This window comes from Scardinius erythrophthalmus (genome assembly GCF_964197995.2).
Source record: "Scardinius erythrophthalmus genome assembly, chromosome: 1".
NCBI classification, from domain to species: Eukaryota; Metazoa; Chordata; class Actinopteri; order Cypriniformes; family Leuciscidae; genus Scardinius; species Scardinius erythrophthalmus.
Window position 1 is genome coordinate 71248442 of NC_138221.1, and position 25673 is coordinate 71274114.

The 25673-nt window shown below is 43.6% G+C and overlaps 1 protein-coding gene across 1 annotated transcript in view; it reads left to right on the plus strand.

Moving 5' to 3' along the window:
- Positions 1-24483, plus strand: part of LOC308690437 (sterile alpha motif domain-containing protein 9-like) — a gene marked incomplete at its 3' end in the record, with an annotated part of 69032 nt that extends 44549 nt beyond the window's left edge. Inside the window, exons 4-5 of the mRNA XM_081364848.1 lie at positions 19761-19826; positions 19919-24483. Of these exons, the coding sequence (XP_081220974.1) occupies positions 19823-19826; positions 19919-24483 (4569 nt within the window). The 5' untranslated portion in view covers positions 19761-19822. The remainder of the gene's footprint in view (positions 1-19760; positions 19827-19918) is intronic.
- Positions 24484-25673: the final 1190 nt, after the last annotated feature.

Below are 25673 nucleotides of genomic sequence, written 5' to 3' on the forward strand. Positions count from 1 at the left end.
ATATATATATATATATATATATATATATAAAACGTTAGATATGAGCAGAAATTGCTAAACAAAAGCTTATTTTATGTGGCAGTATATTTTACAGTAGCCTAAAAACTGTACCCAAATCTAGTCAACAAGTGACTGACTGTAGCGTTGTTTTTATGAAATATTAGGGCATATAAATGCTAATTTGCAGTTTAATACGTTGCTTGTACAAATACATTTTATTTCAACATATTCCAGTCGATTTTTACTCATCTCAGTAGGCTATAGCAAAGCAGTTTATTCTTTCACACACAGACGCGCGATTTATATTTAGGCTAAACAGTCTTTACAAATATGTACCCTTCATTCATCTCACAGAAAGGCGAGTCATATTATAGAAATGCGATTCATCTTTTTGCGGTTTGCATAGGCCTACACTAACGTTATTCCATAACGTTATTCCACACGTGAGAAAAGAAAACAGCCTACCTCACTCCTCAGCGGGATCTGCTCCTCATATCAGGATATATTGTTCCTCATATCAGCACTGTTCTGAGGAATCTTTTCTCCATAAGGTAAGCTATATTATGCCTCACTCGATCGCGATTCGCGACGCGCTTTGTTTACAGCTGATGTGGGCGTTTCACAGATCTTCAATAGTTCTCAGAATTTGCGTTTGAATAGCACGCGCTCTCCGTGGGCGTGTCACATTACTGTGAATTAGCTCGTAATGAGGTCGACTGGAGTCGCTCTCTTTTTATACAGATTACAGAAGCTGATAATATTTGTTTTTTATATAAATGACTTCATTTAACAGATGCGATCTCAAGCTTTATGCCCGTGGGTCTGTTTGCCTGTTTGACTGAATTTTCGCGGAGTTATAGATCATTTTCGAACGCGTTTCAAATGGGAGTTTACGGATAGAGAGAAGGCAGAAATCGCATCATGTTAAAGTTTCTTTATTTGTCAAAAAGCAAAACACTTTATTTTTATTTTGAGTATACAGAAAAAAAAATAGAAACTGAACAGGATCGATTGATGTATAACACGAAAACTAAAGATCAAAATTAACAGAGCATTTTGTGTTTATTTTTCATTGCTAAAAAAAAAAACGAGCAAAACGCGCCGGCGCGTTTTTGGTCCCCAGAGGGTTAAATAGACAAAATGGTAGCGGTCAGATAAGTATGATCTAAACCAGCTTAATGCTTGTCCTTGAACACCAGTATAATTTTGTAGTCGATCTAAGAGTATTGTATGATCTATAGTATCGAACGCAGCACTAAGATCAAGTAAAACTAGTATTGAGATACAGCCTTGGTCAGAAGCTAAAAGTAAATCATTTGTGATTTTAACGAGCGCAGTTTCAGTGCTATGGTGCGGCCTGAATCCTGACTGAAACTATTCATAGATGTAATTTTCTTGCAAGAAAGAGCCCAGTTGAGCGGACACAACTTTTTCTAGTATTTTAGACATAAATGGAAGATTTGAAATGGGTCTATAATTTGCTAGATTATTATAATAATAATAATAATAATAATAATAATACATTTTATTTAGAGGCGCCTTTCATGGCACTCAAGGACACCTTACAAAATTCATAAAAAAAGACATTAAACAATCAAACCAGTACAGCAAAAACATTAAATCGCATAAAAGCCTGCCTAAACAGATACGTTTTAAGACGAGATTTAAAAACTGAGAGACTAGAACTGTTGCGAACTTCTACTGGAAGAGAGTTCCATAAATGGGGAGCAGCATAGCCAAAAGCTTGTGAACCCATAGAAGTTGTCCGAGTGCGTGCCAGAACAAGTGAAAGTGCAGAAGCAGATCTTAGAGTGCGGGAAGGAGTGTGTATATGAAGAAGATATGAAGGAGCCAAGTTGTTAAAGGAGAAGTTCACTTTTAAAAAAACTTTTGCTGATACTTTACTCACCCCCATGTCATCCAAGATGTCCATGTCTTTCTTTCTTCAGTCGAAAAGAAATTAAGGTTTTTGATGAAAACATTCCAGGATTTTCCCCCATATTATAGAGTCCAATGGGACCCAAACGGTTCAAGGTCCAAATGACAGTTTCATTGCAGCTTCAAAGGGCTTTAAACGATACCAGACGATGAATAAGGGTCTTATCTAGCGAAACGATCGGTCATTTAAAAAATAAATAAAAAAGTTTAAGTTTTATAAGCACAAATGTTCGCCCTTGCTCTGTTCTGTGATGCACGTTCGTGACGTCACGTAATACGCAATTACGTTGAAAAGGTCACGCTTGACGTGTTTACAAATGTGCGGAAGGAGGACCATATACACATTTTCAAATGTATTTGTGTCAGTTTATCGTTTAAAATGCCCATTTCGTGTGCGTATCTTGGGTGTTTTAATATTAAAAAGCCAAAAAGAACATTTTCTTCAGGACAGAAATTTTTCAAGCGTGACCTTTTCAACATAATTGCGTATTACGTGACGTCATGAACGCGCATCACAGAACAGAGCAAGGCGAACATTTGTGCGTATAAAACTTAAACTTTTTTATTTATTTTTGAAATGACCGATCGTTTCGCTAGATAAGACCCTTATTCATCTTCTGGTATCGTTTAAAGCCCTTTGAAGCTGCACTGAAACTGTCATTTGGACCTTGAACCGTTTGGGTCCCATTGGACTCCATAATATGGGGGGAAATCCTGGAATGTTTTCATCAAAAACCTTAATTTTTTTTCGACTGAAGAAAGAAAGACATGGACATCTTGGATGACATGGGGGTGAGTAAATTATCAGAAAAAGTTTTTTAAAAGTGAACTTCTCCTTTAAGTGCTTTGTAAGTTAAAAGTAAAATTTTAAAATTCACACGGAATTTAACTGGAAGCCAATGTAACATCTGTAAAACAGGAGAAATGTGTTCAAAGGTGGAAGTTTTGGTAATGACTCAAGCTGCAGCATTTTGTACTAATTGTAATTTATGAAGAGATTTGGAGGGAAGCCCATAAAACAAAGCATTACAATAGTAGATTCTTGATGTTACAAGAGCATGCACAAGCGTAGCAGTACTCTTGAGTGAAAGGACAGGACGCAGACGATTTATATTGTGAATATGGAAGAATGCAGAACGGGTAACTCTATTAATGTGAGATTCAAAAGACAGAGTTGTGTCAAAAATGACACCCAAACTTTTGACCTGATTCGACAGAGGAACAGAACAGTTATCTTTTTCCACAGAAGAGATATTCGACTTACTTAATGTATTTTTTGAACCAACAAGAAGAATTTCTGTTTTACTGCTGTTCAATTTTAGAAAATTACTTGAAAACCAAGTGAATTTTTTTAATTCACTTAAGCACTCACCAAGAGCAGAAGAGGGAAACTTTGAAGAAGGTTTAGAAGACAGGTAAATTATGATCTAATTGTGGTTTCTTAATGAGAGGTTTTATAACTGCCAGTTTAAATGTTCTTGGAACATGACCTAAAGATAAAGACGAGTTAATAATATCGAGGAGAGGCTCTTCCACTACAGGTAACACTTCCTTCAATAGTTTAGTTGGTATAGGATCTAATAAACATGTTGTTGTTTTAGATGAAATGATAAGTTTATTTAACTCTTTTTGTTCTATAGTTGTAAAGCACTGTAATTGTTCTTGCGGGGGGATAATTGAGGCTGAATTATAAGGCGCGATTGAAGATTGAACGTTTACAATTGTGGTTCTGATGTTTTCTATTTTCTTAGTGAAGAAGTTCATGAAATCATTACTACTAAACTGTAACGGGATATTTTGTTCGGGTGATGTCTGTTTATTTGTTAGTCTAGCCACGGTGTTAAATAAAAACCTTCGATTTATTTTGGTTATTTTCTATTAGTTTACGGAGGTGCTCAGCCCTGGCCGCTTTTAGGGCCTTTTTATAACGTGACATACTGTCTTTCCACGCGATTCTAAAGACCTCTAAATTAGTTTGTTTCCATTTACGCTCTAAATTACGGGTTTCTCTCTTTAGAACACGCGTAGTATTGTTGTACCATGGTGCTTTAATTTTCTCTCTGACCTTTTTTAATCTAATGGGTGCAACAATATCCAATGTTCTAGAGAGAATGGTGCTCATAGTGCTAGTTAGTTCTTCTAGTTCATCTGTTTGTTTGGGTTCAGGCAGCAGCTGAGACCGATGAGATAAGCAATTTGAGAAATTATCTATGGTGGAAGGAAGGATTGTTCTGCCTGGTCGATAATGCGGCGCCGCATGACATATTACAGCAGTACGTAATATGCAAGTTACCAAGTAATGGTCAGTGACATCATCACTTTGTGGAATGATATCTATATCGGTTGGATCGGTTCCATGTGATATAATTAAATCGAGTGTATGATTAAGACGATGAGTTGGTCCGGTGACGTTTTGCTTGACCCCAAAGGAATTCAATAAATCTGTAAACGCAGCCCCTAACGCATCATTTGGATTATCTACGTGTATGTTAAAATCTCCAACAATTAATGCTTTATCGATATTGACCAATAGATCTGAGAGAAAATCTGCAAACTCTTTTAGGAAATCAGCGTAAGGCCCAGGCGATTGTGTCATACATAGCAGCGGGGTCAACCCCGCCTCCTTACTGAGATAAAAGTTTTTGTCTTTTCCTTACTCAGAGTTGCTCTCAGATCAGTCCTGAATCGCTCTTAAGCTAAGACTCCTACGTAAAAGTGTTTAAGCTAAATTAAGAGTTTTCTGAGAGGATTCTTAGAATCTTTATGAATACGGGCACTGGTCTTCATTTAACCTATGATAGTTTGATCAGTGATACGACTTACCATTAATGTGCCCTTTGGTTCTGGTTTTGTGTAGTGTTTTGTTGTCAATTATCATCGATTGTTTCAATGACATACAAATCACACAGTGTATTAATGTATTAATTTAAGGCAGAAACAATGAGCCCATTGAAGTAATGAATACATGTTTGTTAAAAATGATTAAGATAGAAAAAAAGACTTTGCAGTATTTGGCGTTGTCTCTTGACAGCTATTGGAGCATCTGAAGTCTTCATAAGAGGCTGGATTCAAACTGGAGCTGACATAATATTTTAAAATATTCATTATGTTTATTTTTAATTGAATCGCCACTACCTTTGATTATTGGGGGAAAAAAGTAAACAAATTGTTTGGTTTATTTTTTTTCTGCCGTCGAACCATTAGGTACTAAGTAGTGTTGTAGTCTAGACCACCTAAACCGAGACCAAGTCATGACCAAGACCAAGACAGGCCGAGACCGAGTCAAGACCAAGACCAGTGCAAGTCGCCACACTGCATGACACACTTATGATAAAATGTGGAATATGCATATGCATCCATTTTAAAACTCAAAGTTACGTAAAAATGCTAATCTCAAGGAGGTATTACTCTAGACACAGTCCATTAGGCCTATGTCTTATATTAATGTGAATAACAGGTGGTGGAATATATATGCATTAAGTCTTGCCTGGTAGGCAAATTAATATATATATATATATATATATATTAATATATATATTAATGGGCTTGAGCAGGGATATTAATGGGCTTGACTGGGCTTGAGCAGGGATACATGAAAAGTGGGTGAGATGCGGTAATGAGATAGGAGATCTAAACGGAAAGACACAGGAGTGATTTGTCTGAGGATTTTGAACGGACCCACGTACCTTGGGCTAAGCTTTCTGCAGGGGAGTCGGAGTCTCAGGTCCCGGGTGGAGAGCCAGACCCACTGTCCGACCTGGTATGGGGGAGCGGCTCTCCGGAGGCGATTGGCTTGGCGGGTAACTCGTTGGATTGCCTGTCGTAGGTTGGTGTGTGCTAGATCCCAGGTAGCTTCGCTCCTCCGTAGCCAGGTGTCCACTGCGGGGAGGTTAGTAGGTTCCCCGGACCACGGGAATAGTGGAGGTTGGAAGCCTAACACACATTGGAATGGGGTAAGTTGGGTGGAGGGCTTCCTTAGGGAATTCTGGGCGTATTCAGCCCACATGAGGTATTCGCTCCAGTCCTCCTGATGGAGGTGACAGTAAGCTCGTAGGAAGCGGGAGAGTTCCTGATTCAGCCTCTCCACTTGTCCATTGGATTGCGGGTGGTACCCTGACGTGAGGCTGACGTTGACATTTAACTGAGACCAGAGGGACCTCCACACACGGGACGTGAATTGGGGTCCTCGATCCGAGACTATGTCCTCGGGCAAACCATAAAATCTAAAGACCTGGTTGAGCAAGGCTTGAGCAGTCTCCCATGCAGTGGGAAGTTTGGGAAGCGGAATAAGGCGGCATGACTTGGAGAACCGGTCAATGATGGTGAGGATCACGGTGTGGTGGTGAGAAGGTGGCAAGTCGGTCATGAAGTCGACGGCCAGGTGGGACCATGGTCTCTCTGGGATGGGGAGAGGCTGGAGCAGACCGGCAGGGCGCTGGCGTAGGGATTTGGTTTGGTTGCATGTGACACACTCCTTGACGAAGGTTAGAATCTGTTGAGTCATTGAAGGCCACCAGAACTTATTGAGAACGAGTTCTCTGGTCGCCGGGGTGGCCGGCGCTGGGATTTTCGTGGATTAGTGTCAGTACGCGATGCCGTAGGGGAGCGGGGACGTAGGTCAGTCCAGGAGGGCATTCCGGAGGAGCAGGATCTGTTTCTAGGGCCTCAGTGATCTCGGCCATGATGTCCCATTGCACGGGGGAGACGATCTGGGAGATGGGAATGATGGTGGCCGGAGAGGTGTCTGATTGGGACAAGTCGTATTGGCGGGAGAGTGCGTCCGCCTTACCGTTCTTGGACCCGGGCCGATAGGTTATGGTGAAGAGAACACTGGAGAAGAATAACGACCATCTGGCCTGGCGGGCATTGAGACGTCTGGCGGTTCTCAAGTACTCCAAGTTCTTGTGGTCGGTTAGAATGAGAAAGGGTATGGTCGAGCCCTCCAACCAGTGTCTCCATTCCTCCAGGGCCGCTTTCATGGCCAACAGTTCTCTGTTCCCGACGTCATAATTACGTTCCGCGGGATTGAGTTTGCGAGAGTAGTAGGCACACGGGTACAATTTCTCTGGGGTTCCCTGGCGTTGTGACAGTATTGCTCCGATACCTGTGCTGGAGGCGTCCACCTCCACAGTGAACTGACGTCGGGGGTCTGGGTGTTTCAAGATGGGAGCCGAGGTGAAACGAGTCTTCAGATCTTGGAACGATTTCTCGCAGAGCGTAGACCATGCCAGCTTGTTGGATCCACCTCCACTGCGAGTGAGGGAAGTTAGAGGAGCTGCCACTTGACTGAAACCCCGGATGAATCTTCGATAGTTGGCAAACCCCAGGAAACGGTTTTTGACGGTTTGGGGACGGGGCCAGTGTAGCACGGCGGAAACCTTGCTGTCATCCATCGTGACTCCCTCAGCAGAGATGATGTATCCTAGGAAGGAGACGGTGGAGAGGTGGAAGGCACACTTAGAGAGTTTGGCGTACAGCTGGTTCTGGATTAGTCTTTGGAGCACAGCCCGTACGTGTTGGACGTGTTCGGACAGGGTGTCGGAGTAGATCAGTATGTCATCAATGTAAACTATGACGCACTTGTTGAGCATATCTCGGAAAATATCGTTGATAAGGGCCTGAAAGACAGAGGGACTGTTGGACAGACCGAAGGGCATGACCAGATATTCATAGTGGCCAGTCGTCGTGGAGAAGGCCGTCTTCCACTCGTCACCTGCCCGGATGCGAATGAGATTGTAGGCGCATCTCAGGTCGAGCTTGGTAAAGATACGGGCAGTGCGGAGTTGTTCCAGGGCTGAAGGTACCAAGGGTAGGGGATAACGGTACTTGGTTGTTACTTCGTTGAGGGCTCGGTAGTCGATGCAGGGACGCAAGGATCCGTCCTTCTTTTTTACGAAGAAGAAGCCCGCCGAGGTAGGTGAGGTGGAGGGTCGGATGAACCCCTTGGCGAGTTCCTCGTCGATGTATTGCTGCATGCTCAGAGTCTCGGGTTGGGACAGGGGGTATACACGACCCTTGGGGAGCGTGGCTCCAGGTAAGAGCTCGATGGCACAATCCGTGTCCCGATGAGGTGGAAGCTGGGTGGCCCGGGACTTGCTGAATGCAGAGTGGAAATCCCAGTAAACCTCGGGAAGGTCCTGCGGGGGTTGACTTTCAGGTTGGGGAACTGGAACCACGTGATGGTTCCTCTGTGGGGATTTGAGACACCTCTGGAGACAAGATTGGGACCACTGGATGATGTCCTGATCCTTCCAGGAAATTTGTGGATCGTGGAGGGTGAGCCAGGGGTGGCCAAGAATAATGGCGTGGTGAGGTGATTGGGTGACATGGAGCTGGATGGTCTCGGTGTGCAGGGAGCTGGTGATCAGTGTGATGGCCTCAGTGATGTGGTAGATCTTTCCAGCACCTAGTGGTCTTCCATCCAGGGCTGCCACCGCCATAGGGGGGTCACATGGAACAAGAGATATGCGATGGCGATTAGCAAAGTCTTGGTCAATAAAGTTACCGGCCGCCCCTGAGTCAATAAAGGCTTTAGTCTTGATGTGGCGGCCAATATCCGTGGACGATCAAGCACACATCCAACAAGAGAGAGGGTGACAAGGAATTGTGGCTTACCCGAGTGCTGGTGGTTCTAGGAGGACGAGCGGAACATTGAGCTCGGAAGTGACCAGACTGACCACAGTAGAGGCATAGACAATTTCTCATCCTTCTCTCGCGCTCCTCATCAGAGAGGCGGGAAAATCCCACTTGCATGGGCTCCTCCAGGGCGTGAGCCGAAGACTGGGGTGAGGCGAGAGGTAATCGTGGTTGGCGACTCCTGCGAGAGCGGAGCAGATGGTCCAGTTTGATCGCCATCTCCATATACTCCTCCAAAGTCTTGCTTTCATCCCGACAAGCGAGCTCAGCCTGCAGGTCCGTGCGAAGCCCTCGACGGAACATGGCCTTAAGGGGTTTTCCCTCCCAGCCCGCCTGGGCTGCTAGCGTGCGAAACGTGAGGGCGTAATCCGCAGCGGTGGAAGATCCCTGGCGAAGGTTTAATAGTTCCTCCTCCGCCTCCTTGCCATCCTCAGCGTGATCAAACACCTCCCGGAATTTGGTGAGAAAGTGCTGATACGACGGGAAAACCATCTGTTGGCCCTCCCACAAGGCCATTGCCCAGCTCAAGGCCTTACCGGTGAGAAGGGTGCAGACGAGGGAAACCTTGCCATCCTCCGTCACAGAGCCCGGCGGCAGCGAGTTCACATAGATGGCACACTGCATAAGAAAGCCCCTGCACTTGCCTGGAGAGCCGTCATACTTCTCTGGAAGTGCCAAGCGGGGTGCGTGTATTCCCGTGGGGAAGACCGCGGAAAGCGGCGCGGTGGGGGCTGCAGTGGGAGGATTCGATGCAGTGGGGTCTTGTTGCACAGCCTGTGTGAGCGACCGCATAGACCGCACCAACTCCTCGGTCATGGTGGTCAGCCGATCCAACTGTTGGTGATGCACAGTCAACAGAGAGGCTTGCCGTGTCACTTCAGTAACCACTTGATCTAAAGCCGCTGGATCCTGAGGTGGCGAAGTCTTCTGTAACACGGAGTCAGAGACATTCGAATCCATCTGCAAGGCTTTATTAAGAATCGTCAACAGGCAGGAATAATCACCAGAAAACAGGAACAACGTAGGTAATCCGGGAAACAGTTCAATAGACAGGCAATGGTCGCAATGGCAGGTAGCAGGAATCGTCAACGGGGTACACAGTCCAGAGTCATACACAGAAAATCCAACACAGAGATAAACGCTCAGAATTACGACCATAGGGAACGATAAGACTTCGCAATGAACAAGAGAAAGTCCGCGCCTAATAAAGGCGATAACTAATGGGATGATGAGCCACAGCTGAGACGGAAAAGTACTGGGAACTAATGGGATGATGAGCCACAGCTGAGACGGAAAAGTACTGGGTCCGTGTGAGAAAAGAGTCCGGGCGGAACTAATATTCGGGTGATGGTTCCCGCTGTGTTCGGTCGGAAAGGGCCACAGAGGCGCTATTAGTGACAATATATATATATATATATATATATATATATATATATATATATATATATATATATATATATATATATATATATATATATATATATATATACATACATACCAGGGTTTCCGTTGTCCGGTAATTACCGGACATTGGCCGGAAAAAAAATTAAATGTCCGACAAAATTAAATCTCTCCGGTCAAATTGTCCGATTAAAATTGCCTTATAATCCCGCCCCCCTAACACAATCTGAATTTGAGAATAAGCCTAAAATGTATAAAGCAAAAATACACCGACCTTTGGCTATGTTATAAAGCAACAGGCTTTACCGTTTGAAAGTGATTAAACATTATTACATGGCTCGGTTGAATTCCAATGTGGAATGCGGTCTGTTATTTCTTGATATCAGACCGCTGCGAAGCACTAGCGGCGCCAGGATTTTGATTGTAGGTGGGCCTCCAGAAAACTGGATGGGCCAGTTAAAATAAGCCAAAAAATTAAAAAATAAATAAAAACGGGTTCCCCTTCATCTCCGTTTCAGCGCTTTTCTGGGCACTGAGGACTAGATTGTCTATCGACTGGCCTTCTCAACAAGCAGGTCAAGGGGCTGAAAGAGACCTGTATGATGGAAAGAGACTCCCGTAACGTCTCCTGCCAGCCAGGCAGTTTATTCCAGCCGTCCCGGCCTGTGTGGCTGAGATGAAAAAGTTTTGGGACAAGCCTTTTTCACATCGAGTGCCTGTTAAGGTTTTCTCAAGGCTAGATGTTCAGGGAATGGACAATCTAGGGATGGCAGATCCTCCCTCTGTGGAAACATCCGTAGCGAATCATTTGCACCCGAGCCACATGGCGGCGCTCTCTTCAACCAGAGCCTCGCTGCCAGGAAAGACAGAGTGCTTTGCCGCCTCTGTTTTTCAAAAGATCTACAAGTCAACTGCGCTGTCTTTTCATGCTTTGAACGCAACGTCCCTCCTTACAGCCTATCAAGCGGAGCTATTAGAGGAGATGGGTCGTCAGCTGGACTCCGGATTTCCCAACCCAGTTCTCTGGGAGGAGATATGCGTTATCGCAGATTTAAACCTGCGCACGTCCCGCGGAGCAGTTCAAAGTTTGAGTATGGGCTTAGCAGTTGTGGGAGAGAGATCGCTGTGGCTGGGTTTGTCAGGACTCTCTGACAAAGAAAAAGTGGAGTTTTTTTATGCCCCATAGATCCAAAGGACATGTTCGGCGCGACGGTAACGGCAATGCGTCAGCAGTGTGACCTGCGGAAGAAGGAGGGAGAAGCTTTCCAGGTCTGTCTCCCCAGAAAGATTATCAACCTTCCCGTCCCGCGCCACCCGGTTTCGTTCGGCCGAAACAGTCGTTCGCGGCCACAGCTGCGAAACACCGATCGGCTGCCCCTCCGGGGAATAAGAAGAGGCGGTCTACCTGATACGTCAGTTCGGCATCAGAAAGAGTCGGAAGACAGCACCCAGGGTTTATCTGTCCCATCCCTTCAGAACGATTCCTCTCTCCTTCCCGTGGGGAAAAGGAGAAGGAATGCAGAGGTAAAATGTGTTCGTGTGGACAGTTCAGAGTTCAGTGTGTGTGGGAATGTGGCCAGTGTTCTACTAGTGCCCCCCAAGAGTTTGTCTCCCCCTCCACCTTCAAGGTCTGTTATGAGAGGAGAAGGTCTAACGTTCACAAGCATCCCATCAAAAAGTTTTCTCTGACGCATCCAGGTCAAGATGATTCCATTCTGTCCCATTCCATTCTGGATTTACGGGTCCTCAACAGACACCTCAGAAAATACAAATACAAAATGCTGTCTGTCAAAACGCTGTGTCAAAATATTCGGCAAGGGGACTGGTTCACCTCGGTGGATCTCCAGGACGCATATTTTCACATAGATATTTTTCCTGCACACAGGAAATATCTGAGGTTCGCCTATCAGGGCACAGCATACGAGTTTACGAGAATACCGTTTGGCCTCGCTTTAGCCCCTCGAGTATTCAGCAAGTGTGTGGAAGGGGCCCTGACTCCATTGAGGAGATTAGGGCTCAGGGTTTCATCATATCTGGACGATCTTTTCATCTGTGCTCCGTGCCGGCAGAGAGCGACATACACACACTAGTGATGCATCTGAAGAGATTAGGTTTTGAAATAAACCAGACGAAGAGTTGTCTGTCTCCGTCCCGGGAAATAGTCTACTTGGGTCTCAGGTTGAATTCTGTGATGTATCGAGCTTTCCTATCAGAGGATCGCATCAAGACGATTCACAGCTGCCTCTCCCTTTTTAAAAGAGGGAGATCAGTCTCGTTCAGGATGTGTCTTCGGCTACTAGGACTGATGGCCTCAACGGTGTCAGTGGTTCCCCTGGGACTACTGCGAATGAGAGACTATCAGAACTGGACAGCGCCACAAGGCATTCGCCCCAAGAGCCGCCTCAACCGCAGAGTGCGCGTCTCACCAGAATGCGCGAACACTCTCTATCATTGGAGAGCCCCGTCCTTTCTCAGGACAGGATGCCCTCTAGGTCCTATTGAACTGAGAAAAGTGGTGGCGACGGATGCATCTCTCACAGGCTGGGGCGCAGTGTTCGAGGGCAGAACAGTGAGAGGAGTTTGTTCTCTGGCACTGAGAGAGAGGCACATCAATTTTCTAGAGCTACTGACAGTGTTTCTAGCTCTCAGACATTTTGTGCATTTTCTCAAGAATCATCACGTATTGGTCAGGACAGACAATACAACGGCGACTGCCTACATAAATCGGCAGGGCGGAGTTCATTCTCACATGCTTCACATGTTAGCGAAGAGACTAATAATGTGGAGCAGCAGATCTCTCCTCTCATTACGCGTGATGCATGTCCCTGGAATAATGAACAGGGGAGCGGATCTACTATCCAGAGGGAATCCTCTTTACGGGGAGTGGAGACTCCACCCCCAGGTGATCCTCATGTTATGGGAGATCTTTACGCATCGCGCAATGTCCCCTGTTCTTCTCCCTGGCCGGCGACGATGCACCATTGTGTGTGGATGCGCTATCCCACAATTGGCCAGGCATTGATTCAGGCACTATGGGCCAACACCCCCTGGCCTGTAGATTCATGAGAGGTGCACGCAGATTACACCCAGTATCAAAGCCACTGGTCCCGCCATGGGATTTGTCTGTGGTCCTGAACGCGCTCTCTAAACCCCCTTTCGAGCCCATTGATAAGATGGACTTAAAGCTCCTCGCTTTAAAGACGTCTCTACTACTCGCTCTTACAACAGCAAAGAGGGTGATTGAACTACATGCTTTATCAGTTCACCCCTCATGTGTGAGGTTCGCTCCGGGTAGTCAAAGAGTACTTTTTAGAACTAACCTGGCGTTCGTGCCCAAGGTATACGATCACGCGGATAGAGTAAGATCAGTGGACTTGTTGGCTTTTCATCCACCTCCTTTTTCATCTCCAGAGGAGGAGAGGCTACACTGTTTATGTCCGGTTCGTACGCTGTATATGTATTTACAGGGAACCCGCACATTGCGTAAGAGCAACCAGCTGTTTGTCTTGTGGGCTGACTCTTACAAGGGAAAACCTATCTCCCGTCAACGCCTTTCCCACTGGGTGGTAGAGGCTATCGTGTTATGTTACACTAGCATGAATTTAGAGCCCCCAGTAGGTCTACGAGCGCATTCTACTAGAGGTATGTCTACATCCTGGGCTCTATTTAAAGGCATTTCGATTCAAGAAATTTGCACGGCAACCAGCTGGTCCTCTCTGCACACATTTATTCGTTTCTATAGACTGGATGTGACAGAACTCTCTCTGGCCCAATCAGTTCTGGGAGTGAATAGTCAGGTGGAATAAGGTGGTTCTATAAGGGCAGATTTCTCAGACTATTCTGTTTCTCCGTCTGGGTCAGTGATGCAGTTTTATACTTTAACCCTCTCAACTTCAGTCTGCTTCATCAGCATATCGGCAATACGGGAGTTGTCTATATCCCATAGTGAGATACCGAACAAATGTTAGAAAGAGAACAATTAGGTTACTGACGTAACCCAGGTTCTCACAACATTGCCCTCCTTGCCTTTTCGCACGGAGAAGAGATATGCGGAGAATGACGAAATGGCAGGTAGCTGCGGTTTATATACAGGGAGGCGGGACTCCCTGATCGCTGCAGCGATTGGTCTGCCTTGGTTGGCAGACGTGGTGTAATTGGTGCTTCCACGATCGGTCACGCCCAGAGGTGTTCCCATAGTGAGATACCTACTCACTCTACCTCACAGAGAACCTGGGTTACGTCAGTAACCTAATCATTCACGTGCCGCTTGAACTGAGGCACTGTCACATTTACAAGCGCCAAAACAGTATTCATTGTTTGAATTTCGTAATAGAATAGACAGAATCTGAGAGCTGATTTTTTTATATCATAAGTAACCTGCTCTGTCTAGTCTGTTGGTCTCCATGTCCTCTTTGCCTCGTGATTTTTCTGTGCGTGAGAAAATGGATGTGTGGCATGAAAGCGTATGAAAAGTGTAAATTGCGTGAGTCTCAAGGTGAATGCTTGAGAGTTGGCAGCCCTGGATTTGGCTGACATCACCCCAACGACAGCCACAGTGATGGCATAGCTTGCTCTCCTGTCTCCCGCATTCACGCGTGGAGTGTGTGTGCGGGGTGGGCGGGGATTGCCACCGTAAAACGAAACGAAGTAAAAACGAAAAACATTTAAAATTAGACATGAGTCAAGCTCTTGGTCGGAAGTTTAACGTCTAATCACATTGTCCCGCAAATGAATGGTAAAATACTTGCAACACTGTTGCCAGTAATTTACTGATAATTGTACAGTTCTTTACTGTAATTAAGGGCCAAGCACAGAATGTGCGTAGGCATCTATTTAAATCGTTGGTGTTCTTATAAACAAAATTAATTTTTCCACTAATTCCTTAGCTCAAGACGGTTTGATTGCATGACATAATTTCTCCTCCTAAGAACTCCTCCTAGGCCGATGCTCCGATTTTCATGAAAATGTAACCAGATCATCTCTAGACCATGACAAAAATTTATGGAATTCATGTCGATTCGTCAAACCATTCTCAAATACCGCGCAAACTAATTGCACTTGCAAAAACAGACGTAAGGCTGTATCTCCGCAACGCTTTATCGTATTCAAACCAAACTTGGTATTAGAGATGCACCGATTGATCGGCTGGTGACCGGAATTGGCCGATTTTCACGTGATCAGTCTGACAAATGCCGATTTTATGCCGGTCAAATGCACTCGGGTGCCGCATGATTAACATCGCGCAACATCAGCATCACACGTGCACACGGAACACACATGAACACACACCTCGTGAATTACGTCGTTCAGACCGCAAGCGCGTATTTTTTTTCGGCGTGCATGTTAATCAATGAGTGCATTCACAACGGGAGCAGGAGCAGCGCGTGAGCGTCAAACAAGAGCGTTGCGAGCAATGAAGCGCATGTTTCGGCGCCGAGTCTATTTGCTGCACTGCGTGAGCAGCGGGAATTAAAGGGAAAGCACACTTTTGATGGACAAAATATCCTAAATAGGGTTTCACAAAAAAAGTGCCCAAAATGCACAGAATTTGCGTGTTTTAACAAGACCTGGAGTAGGCTATGTCAGAAAAGAAAACGAAGACTAATATTTATAGAAAATGTACCCATTTAAACTTGTTTTATTATTCAGTTTGTACAAGTGATTGCAATAGGCCTGTGTGTGTGTGCTTTGAGAAATATCTTTATACTGCAAGGCTATATTTATTTTATTTTTTATTTATATATTATTTTATTGCCATTCCCTGTTTTCATACAGATGTTTAGTTTGCTAAATACATATATATATATATATATATATATATATAAAATATTGGATATTGGATGTGAAAAGGAAATGGTTCTTCCATAACACTGTGTGTGAACCTGGAGTAATTTATATAGTTCTATTTTATAGTGTTTATCTGTTCAAAAAAATCTGTACTATGCAAATTGTAAAATGTTCTATTACAGAAAAGATTTAAAATAAATATTTGTGTGTGCTGTAAAGTGGTTAGAAAAAATGAAATCGGAATCGGCTAAAATTGGTATCGGCAGGTCAAACTTAATAAAAATCGGAAATCGGAATCGGCCCAGAAAATTGTAATCGGTGCATCTCTACTTGGTATATGTCATCACAAGCACTACCTGAGGCTACATGCTGTGTTTTGGCGCAGCGCCACCTACTGGTCCGGAGATACAAAAAATGGCAAAAAATGGCTCATTAGATTCAGGGCGTCATGCTGAGTCGACTGATATCCAATTTTCAATTCCAAAATCGACCATTTTTGGCGTCGGCCATTTTTTATTTTGTACCAAAATGCTGTATTTTATGAACGCATGAACGTATCGTTTCGAAACTCTGTATGGGTCATTAGTACGATGCCCTGAAGGACCCTGAGAAGTTTCGAACCAGTGCCACCTAGTGGTAAAATAAAATTTTCAAATACTTTTAACTCTGGGTGTGGTTGACTTATTTTCACGTCATCTCATTAGGTTCCTGAATCCTTGCCAAGTCCAACGATACCAAACATGCTTGGTTTCACCTAACGGTTTGTGTAGCGTTGTGATTTGCAACTTAAAAAATGCTTAAAAAACATTTGCCAATATCTTCCAAACCGTTAGACCGATCGAGGCGAAACCACCGTCAGAAGTTTGGAAACATAGGTCATTGGCTATTTGCTAATGCCAAATGTCAAAATATGAATTAACTCTACCTAACTTGAAACTTAAATTTATAAACTAATATTTATAATGCACTTATAATGTGAGCATATTATTACTGTAAACTTATTTCATTTAAGACCACAAAAAATATATTTTAAATAAAGATATTTTCACTGGATCAGCAACTACACAGTCACCTCCTGTTAAAAAACCCTTTCAACACCACAGGGAAGTCCTGTAGTGTCCACACTACAAACAGTAAAAGTAACATTAATGCAGTGTTGAAATTAGATAATTATGTGAATACGCAATACTCATTCCCTTTATCTCAGGGAACTGAGGTTACGTGTGCTTGCACACAGCCGGCCCTCAGGGGCCTACACAAATATGCGTTTCCCACATTTAGCCTACACGCACAGACGCCATGCATGGTCATGGAAGACGAGAAGCAAGTCTTGATGATTGCGCCTTACTGGCCCACTCGGTCTTGGTTCTCAGAAATGATGTTCATCTTAACAGTCCCTTTCCTGGCAGATTCCCCTGAGAAAGTACCTTCTTTCTCAGTGACAGGGCACCAGGAGGACTTAGGTGACCTACCCCCAGCAGTAGTTGACACCATCAAGTGGAACCTGCTCTTCTCACCGAGAAGACCCCCTGAAATGCTCTTGTTAGAACTGTTCTTTCCTTCCTGCAAGAAGGGTTGGAGCGAAGGCTCTCTCTCTCCACCCTGAAAGTATATGTCGCTGCTATTGCCGCACATCACAACGCAGTAGAGGGCAAGTCTCTCGGGAAGCACAACCTGATCATCAATTTCACCTTGTGTCCTCTTGAAAACCTCTCCTTGGTCTTAGCAGCTTTGCAAGAGAGTGCCCTTCGGGCCGCTGCAGTCAGTAGAGCTTAAAACCCTGTCCCTTAACACAATCCTCCTGACTGCACTTGCTTCTGTTAAGAGGGTAGGGGACCTGCAGGCATTTTCGGTAGACAAATCGTGCCAAGAATTCAGGCCAGCGAACTCTCGCATAATCCTGAGACCCCGGCCTGGATACATGCCCAAAGTTCCCACCACTCCTTTCACGGACCATGTGGTGAACTTGCAAGCACTACCCCTGGAGGAGGCTGACCCAGATTTAGCTCTGCTTTGTCCCATTCTTGCTTTGCGTTTGTACGTTAACTGCTCACAGAGCTTCAAGACCTCATACCAGCTCTTTGTCTGTTACGGAGGCCAGCAGAGGGGAAAGGTCTCCAAGCAGAGGTTGGCCCACTGGATAGTGAATGCCATCGTCTTAGCGTATCAGGATCAAGACAAGATGTGCCTCCTCAGAGTGAGGGCTCACTCCACTGAGGCTACGTTTACACGGAAATGATCTGAAGAGAAAACGCAAAAGTGATCACTTTTTATTCTGCGTTTAGACGAGCGTTATCGGGGGGAAATCTGCGTGCATATGGTGATGCAAAAGTGTGTGAAATTCAATGTAGTATGCACTCCAGGCGGCTAGGTGGCAATGTGAAGCACTGATCGGTGCCTTCACTGTCTAGCAAACTTTTGCGTTTTTACCGTTTAGACGGAAACACGACGGTGGAACGTTTTTAAGATTTCCACTCTGGAGGGTGGTTCCACTTTTTTTCGTTTTTAAGCCCCGAAAACGCCGTCGCCGTCTAAACAAAAGGCACATCTGATAAAATATTTTTACGTTTTCATCCGCGAGCGTTCTCGTGTAAACAGGGCCTAAGAGTGTTGCCTCCTCCTGGGCATTGGCACAGCCTCACTGGCAGACATTTGTAAAGCTGCAGGCTGGGCGATACCTAACATGTTTGCGAGGTGTTACAATCTCTGTGTAAAACCGGTTTCATCACGTGTACTAACTACAAGTAGCTAGTAGAGGAGGGGACTCACTCTGTCTTGCTTGCAATGCCATTCCCCTCCAAGGACAGGATGCAAGTACCCCACCTAGCGAACCCTGGTAGAGTTCCTCCAGCACCCTCTGCAGTTAGACGCGGTAAAAGCGTCTGACGCTAGCTCTAGCAGTCATGTTTATGCCCAGAAGCCAACCCCTGTACTAGACTAGGTGCCCATGTTTTGTGATTCCCCCATGGGTGATCCCACATGTGTATTCTTCCACGGTACGGCTTCCCTGTCAGTGAGCCCGTGTCTTTCCCTTGGCAGAGTTTGCTCTGCCGGTATTGACTTCCACCCTTAGCGAGGCTGGCTCTACCCCAGAGACCTTCCATATGTAGCACTGCCCCAATGGTCTGTCCATATGTGTAATCTCCACATGTTACCTCCCTACGGGCAGGATGTGGTCTCCATAGCATCTCTTTCCATTTGGAATAGGCACACTTTCCCAGTGTTATCCAATAGTCTCACTGTGCGGGTCAAAGGAATAGCAGTGACTTGCTATCTCTGAGTAAAGCCCTGTCCTTTCTTCTGTCCCAGGTTAGGGGTTTTTCACATCGAGTGGGGGTTGAGGGGGTTACAGGAGGCTTACTCTGGGCTCTGGAAGGGTCAGCAATTGTGGCGTTTTGGTCGAGTTTGCAGTTTGTCAGCTCAGTTCTGACATATCTTTGAACATGACTGACTGATTACTATTGTAACTCCCGTTCCCTGAAGGTGGGAACAGAGATGTTACGTCCCAACACCACAATTGCTGTATCACCACTGAATGGTCTCACTCGCCAATCGCACTCGCCAATGTCCATTGGCTTGTTTTGTTTACACTCAAAGGTGACTGGGCTCTCAGACGAGATCCCAATTCGTCAGTTCAGTTCCCTCCTACAATAGTAACCTAAACGTTCTCCATGCACCTGTGCATGTCCATGCAATCACCTGAATAATTGATATTGAAAATCTATGATTTTCATACTTTGTTTATAATTTTTGTTTATTGTTATGCCCATTTATGCATCTGTAGCATGCACTTTGTTAATGCAGATGTGATGCAATAGCAAATAACTGTTAAATAAATGAATGCACCTGTCTATGTTTAAACCCCTTGTTGTGCATTTATTTAATAATGAAATTAATTTGAAATGCGTCCCAGTTTTTATCAGACAAAATACAGATAAATGTATTGTTGATGGCTTTAAAATGTCTCTGCTTTAACAATGCAATTTCTGTTCTTCAAGGTCTGCAATGTAAAGGTGTCTGCATTTGTACTGTGAATGATCATTAGAAAAGACATTAAACAATGGGCAAGTATAATGTTGTTTTAAGTATAATGAACACTTACCAGTCATTGTTTTAAAGTAAAATATCTCACCTTGGGCTATTTTTTGGTTTGCAGAAAAGCCAGAGGATCCTCCACTGGAGACATGGACTGAGTCTATGGTGAGCATCTGGTTAAGATCAATAGGAATTAAAGAAACATTCATCGAAAAACTTCATGAAGAGGAAGTGGATGGTCTGATCCTACGTGAACTATCAGAAGAATATCTGAAAAAAGAGACTGGAATGAAATCCGGGTCTGCGCTTTTGATAATCAAAAAAAGAGATGAGTTAGTAATTAATTCACAAAAAGCCCAACGAAAACATGATAAATTACACAAAGAGTCTTCTGGAAAAAATGACCATGGAGCAAGTGCAATTAAAAGTATTGACACAAGAGCCGATGTCATTGAAGAGAATAACAAGGAAGAAGATTCTGTACTTGTGGTAACAACAAAGAGAGATTCCAAACCACGACCTTTTGAAATGAAAGGTGCTGATTTTACATATGTTAAGAACAGTGTACTCTTACCAGAATCAGGGGTTAGTGATTTTATTAGTCCATGTCATGAGTACAAGTCATTTGCGATTGCTGCAACACTGGACCATCAAAGACTACAGGCCAAGTTTGCAAAGGAAGTGCTGAAGTTTGCTACTGGTTGTATGAATGTTCGTACAAATGGCACAATACATTTTGGTGTCATGGACAGTAGAGGTGATACTGGTTATGTACATGGTGAAATCATTGGTGTTCCTGTCGATAAAAAAGATGTATACTATGATTCATTAAATTACATTGAGAGGAGTTTCTCTAGCTCTGATAGCGAACTTGTACGACTATGTGTTGGTGAACCTCAGTTTGTTAAAGTAGTTGGTTCAAACAGCAATGTGGAACACTATGTTGTGGAGGTTGATATTAAGCCAGCAGTGAGCATAGTGAAGAATAAGGTGTTCTCTGTTAGCCTGCCAAATTTTAATGAGAAGGCAAACAAAGTTCAGCTAGAGAAGAAAACTGCTTATCGGAGAGTGGGTTCTAAAACTGAACCGGTGGCTGACCTGAATGAGTTCTACCAACAGATCAATTTTAGGGATGCTCAGAGAGAAGAGGCAGAGAAAACTGAGAATTTCACAGCACCAAAACTGTGCCAGAACCTGGGAAAAAAGCTCAAAATGCTGATAACATGTGGAAAGAAAATAATGGACAAGGAAAAATGGCACATACTTGTCACCAATCGATTTCAGGAGAAGGATCTGCAACACATTGATTTTTTGTTGAACATGAAGATCTTCTGTGTGTTTGACTTTGATCCAGATTCCAATGTGTCTGGGTTATGCCATGAATACAGAAAGCACCATGTAGTGAAACGCCATTTCATGGAGAAATTCAAAATTCCCAGCCGCTTGAGCATCCGAGACTTCGAGAGTCATCTGCGTCTGTTTGATAAAACCAGCTGGATATTTTGCAATGGGCGGAGCGATTATAAAGGCAACGAGCCTCCCTGTGATGAGAAGACCTGGGTCAAAACAAAAAGAACCCTTCTAAAAGATTGTGTGTCACTGATCTGCAAAGATATCTTGCCAAAAGGAACCTTTCAAGTGATCTTCCTTCTTACTTCCCCTGTTGACACACCTTTCCTAAACACGTTCTATGAGTTCTTCACTGACATGGAAGGACATGAGGACATTATCTGCCTTGCTGAATCAGAGGAGAATTTCAAGGAATGGCAGAGGTTTGCTTTAGGATCCTGTGACATGGAAACAGTAAACAATTCAAGTGTTGTTGGGATGACAATAAGTCAGGTAAATGCAACCCTACAACAGGTCCAGCCTACCGCTTCACGGGCCACCAAACGATTACCGATCCATGCCAAAGGGGAGTGTTTCCTTGATACTCAAGAGGAGGAAAAAAGATGTTCATTGGAGATTCTGAGTCTAAACCACTGTGAAGAAACTAGTCCCGATGTCATGGAATCTGAAAAGGAGAAGATTGAGCAGCAGTTTTACCATGGAGGAAAAGTAACTTGGATGAATCTCTGGCTTGCAGATAGAAAAATTATTGGGGAGGTTATTCAAAGAGATGCTTACAATGAAGTCAACAGTATGGTGAAAGACTGTCTTTGTTGGAGTTTGGATCGGGCACCCATCAGCTGCATCAACATATACCATCATCCTGGCAGTGGTGGCAGTACAGTGGCAAGGCAGGTACTATGGAATAACCGAAGGGATCTAAGGTGTGCCGTTGTAAATCATTCAAAATCTGCATCGGTTGTTTCAGAAGATGCCGTTTGGCTTCGGGAATACGAAGAAAAAGATCCCCAAAAATGCCTCCCTGTTCTCCTGCTGTTTGAAGACTGTGATCAAGAGTATTTAGAAGATGTAAAGAATGAATTAGAAGTGGCTGTCAATACCAAGAAAATAGCACGTGGAACTCTCTGCTTCATTCTGCTAAGTTGTAGGCGATCGCACAATCCAGAGAAGATGTGCAAGGAATCACCTCTACAGAATGTTTCTATTACTCATAAACTTTCAGAGACTGAGAAAAAGCAGTTTTCCAAAAAAAGAAAAAGTCTTGAAAAGCAGTTCAAGCCAGAATTCATTCTAACATTTGTCCTGATGAGTGAGGAATTCGAGAGCCACAAAAGTGCTGAATATTTGAAGAAGTTTGTCAAGCATTTACTGCAAGACATTGACCACAAGTCTGTGGTTACTAAGCTTGTTCTGTATGTGGCATTGCTCAACACTTATGTGCAGAACTCATTCATCTCTCAGTCACATTGTGAAGCTCTCTTGGCTCTGTCCATCCGTGAGGATAGGTTTCGACGACATGCCTTTGAGACTTCTCTAAGTGAGCAAGCTAAATTGGTCTTGATACACTTAAGGGATGAAAACACCTACGTTAACTCCGTCAGAATCATTCATCCACTGGTTGCAAAGGAAATCCTCCAACAATTTCTGGGTGACAATCAACAACAAAGTGATCTTGCTTTGGATCTTCTCAACAACGATGTGCTGTTTGAGCACAGGTTTGGTAAAGATCAGTACATGAAGTCCTTGCGAGATCTGTTCATGACACGTCACAGGATCAGCAAAGGTGATCAATCTGACATATTTTTCTCTCCCCTAATTGAACATGTGAGAGAGAAAGAGTGTTCAGATAAAGCCATTGAGCTTCTAAAAGCGGCTTACAAGCGTTTTAATGAGGATGCATTTTTTGCTCAGAAACTGGCTCAACTCAATTACAAACATGACAGATTTGAAGAAGCGGAAAAGTGGGCAAAAACTGCAGTAGAGAAAAGGCCAAATAATTCCTACATTCTTGATACCAGAGGTCAAGTGTACAAGCAGTGGTTTGCAGCAAAATGTAAAGCCATGGAGCAAAATGAAAAAACACCTGAAAACACAGCAGATGCTTTGGAAACAGCACTAAAAGCCATTGAATGTTTCCAGGAATGCAAGAATGCAGCAGTTGAGGACAAAAAGACCATGAACAATGCTGGATTTGTTGGAGTAGTAGAAGTAGGATGTGCATTGCTGTATCTAATGCGCACTCTCCATGTGTTCTCAAGAAATTCTTCAGAATTAACTAGGTACCTCCGTACAGACTACATTCCTGCTGAGATCGAAGAACCATGGGCACATTTTCATTGTACGTTGAAAAACCTCAGAAAAATAATGCTGGAAGCACTGGAATGGATTTCGGAAGGCCAGACTGAACTGAACACTGATGAGGAGAAGACATCTGACACTGTTGAGAGGACCATGAAGTATCCCATGCAGCCAGTGAATAAGTCTTCTGCTTATGGCAAATACTTCAGTGGTGCTTCTCTTGGTACAGATCAAAACCAAGGGAACTTAAGTCCTCTCATGAAACGCATGTTGATTTATCATCATGGTGGCGGAAACATCACAACAATTTTTTCCCTCCTAACAAACCAGAAAGAGAGCAACCCTGTGAGTGTTTTGGAGCAAATTATTTCACTTTATCCAAGCAATCCTATGATGGCACAAATGCCACAAGCGGACCTTATCAAGTACATAGCATCCCACTTTGCTTTAAGTTGCCTCTCAACTCAGTCTTCTAAGCTGGCTGCATTTCAGAATCTACAAAAGCTAAGTCGCCAATTTCCTAAAGAAAAACAGAGATGCTTGCCAAGTGCTCTTTTCTTACTTGTCTTACTTTTCTGGCCAGAAGAGCATGACACAGAAGAGGAGAAAGAACACAAGTATGAAACTGTTCTCTCTGCTGTTGTACATCTCCAGAAAAACGATAAGAAACTGAAGGACATTCCTCCAAGGAAAAATAGGATCTACACTCATTTCTTCCTGAGCAATGGAACTGGATTTGAAAAGTTTGTCCACAAGAGCAAGGTTGAAACAATCACAAAACATCTGTCTGTTTCAGAAAAACGCCAGAAATGGTTTAGTGGAGAAGTTTGGAAAATGCCAGAAATCTCTAAATTGCTGAGATGTGTCACAGGCTGGACGGAGGATAAGAAGGTTTTTCTAGAGGGTCCCAAAGGAATGAAATTTCATATCCCAGCTCTCAAGTCATCCTCAGTACCCCATAACAATGAGAATGTCACATTTTACCTGGGCTTCACTTTTGTAGGACCTGTTGCATACAACATTACCGTACAAAAATAGACAAACTTGCGTACGTTTGGGATAGACAAGGCAGATGGCCTAATATCTGTCTTTAGGTCTTTTTCTTTCTACATTTATTTAAGTTCTTAGTGTATCTCATGAATGATGGTGCTTTGTATAAGAATAAATGATTTTAAATGTAAAAGTCCAGGAAGTGTTGCATGCCTTAAATGTTAAAGGGATTGTGGTAGAAATGTTTTATGTAATGACCTCAAAAGTGGTCAAAAAGGTATTTTCAAAATAAAATGTAAACAAAACAAAAAATAATGCAGACTAAGGATCAGGTCAGAGACCATGTAGACTTACCCAAAAAGAGCTTAACACAGTAGAATGTAAGGTCACGCTCGATCGGCCCAAAACCTGCATCCGACCAGCGCGGAAGGTCTTTATGTGTTACTGTCCTTTTCTCGAGGCAAAGTATTTTTTGATTAAATGCAATACATTTGAATATGTACTCTCTCGTTATTTCATCTGACTCCATAAATGAAAAGGTTTTAATGAGATCTGTGCATCATTAAATGTGAGCGAATGTTTGACTATTCTTTTTAAGTCTTTAATGAAAATAATGTCAAAGTCAGTTAGAATAATCAAATGTAACAATTTATTATGTCAGGTAAATGAATCATGCCAATTACATAATCAATTCAAAGATAATCAATACAAAACATTAAAAGCTCTGGATTAAAGAGAAGAGATGCGAACCCAACATTAAAATACATGATGCTGAATTCTTTGAGGTTCTTCAACATCATGGGCTCATCTGAGTAACAGAAGGCCCCGACCCAACATTAAGATACATGATGCTAAGAGTTTACTCTTAAGTAAGAGTACTCTTAGCATCATGGGCCAACTTGAGTTACAAAAAGGCCCCGAACCCTTTGCTACATTCCATTATATAGACAGAACCTCTTTCACATGGAAACATGTACTAACAATGGGATTTTGCATTCAGAGGTTACACTTTTGGGGGTAGGAGACCATTTGCCAGGAGACCACCTTCCTTTGTGTGCCAGTTATCCCTAAACTCTTAAAAACCTTATTACCTTTTGTCTTACTTATTTGGAAATGAGACATTTGTACCAGTCACCCTGAGACATTTCAAATGATAATAAATATGTATAATACTCGATGTTATATTGTTCACATTCCACCATATATTCTTGGGTGAGTTTTTGGTGATCTTCGCATGG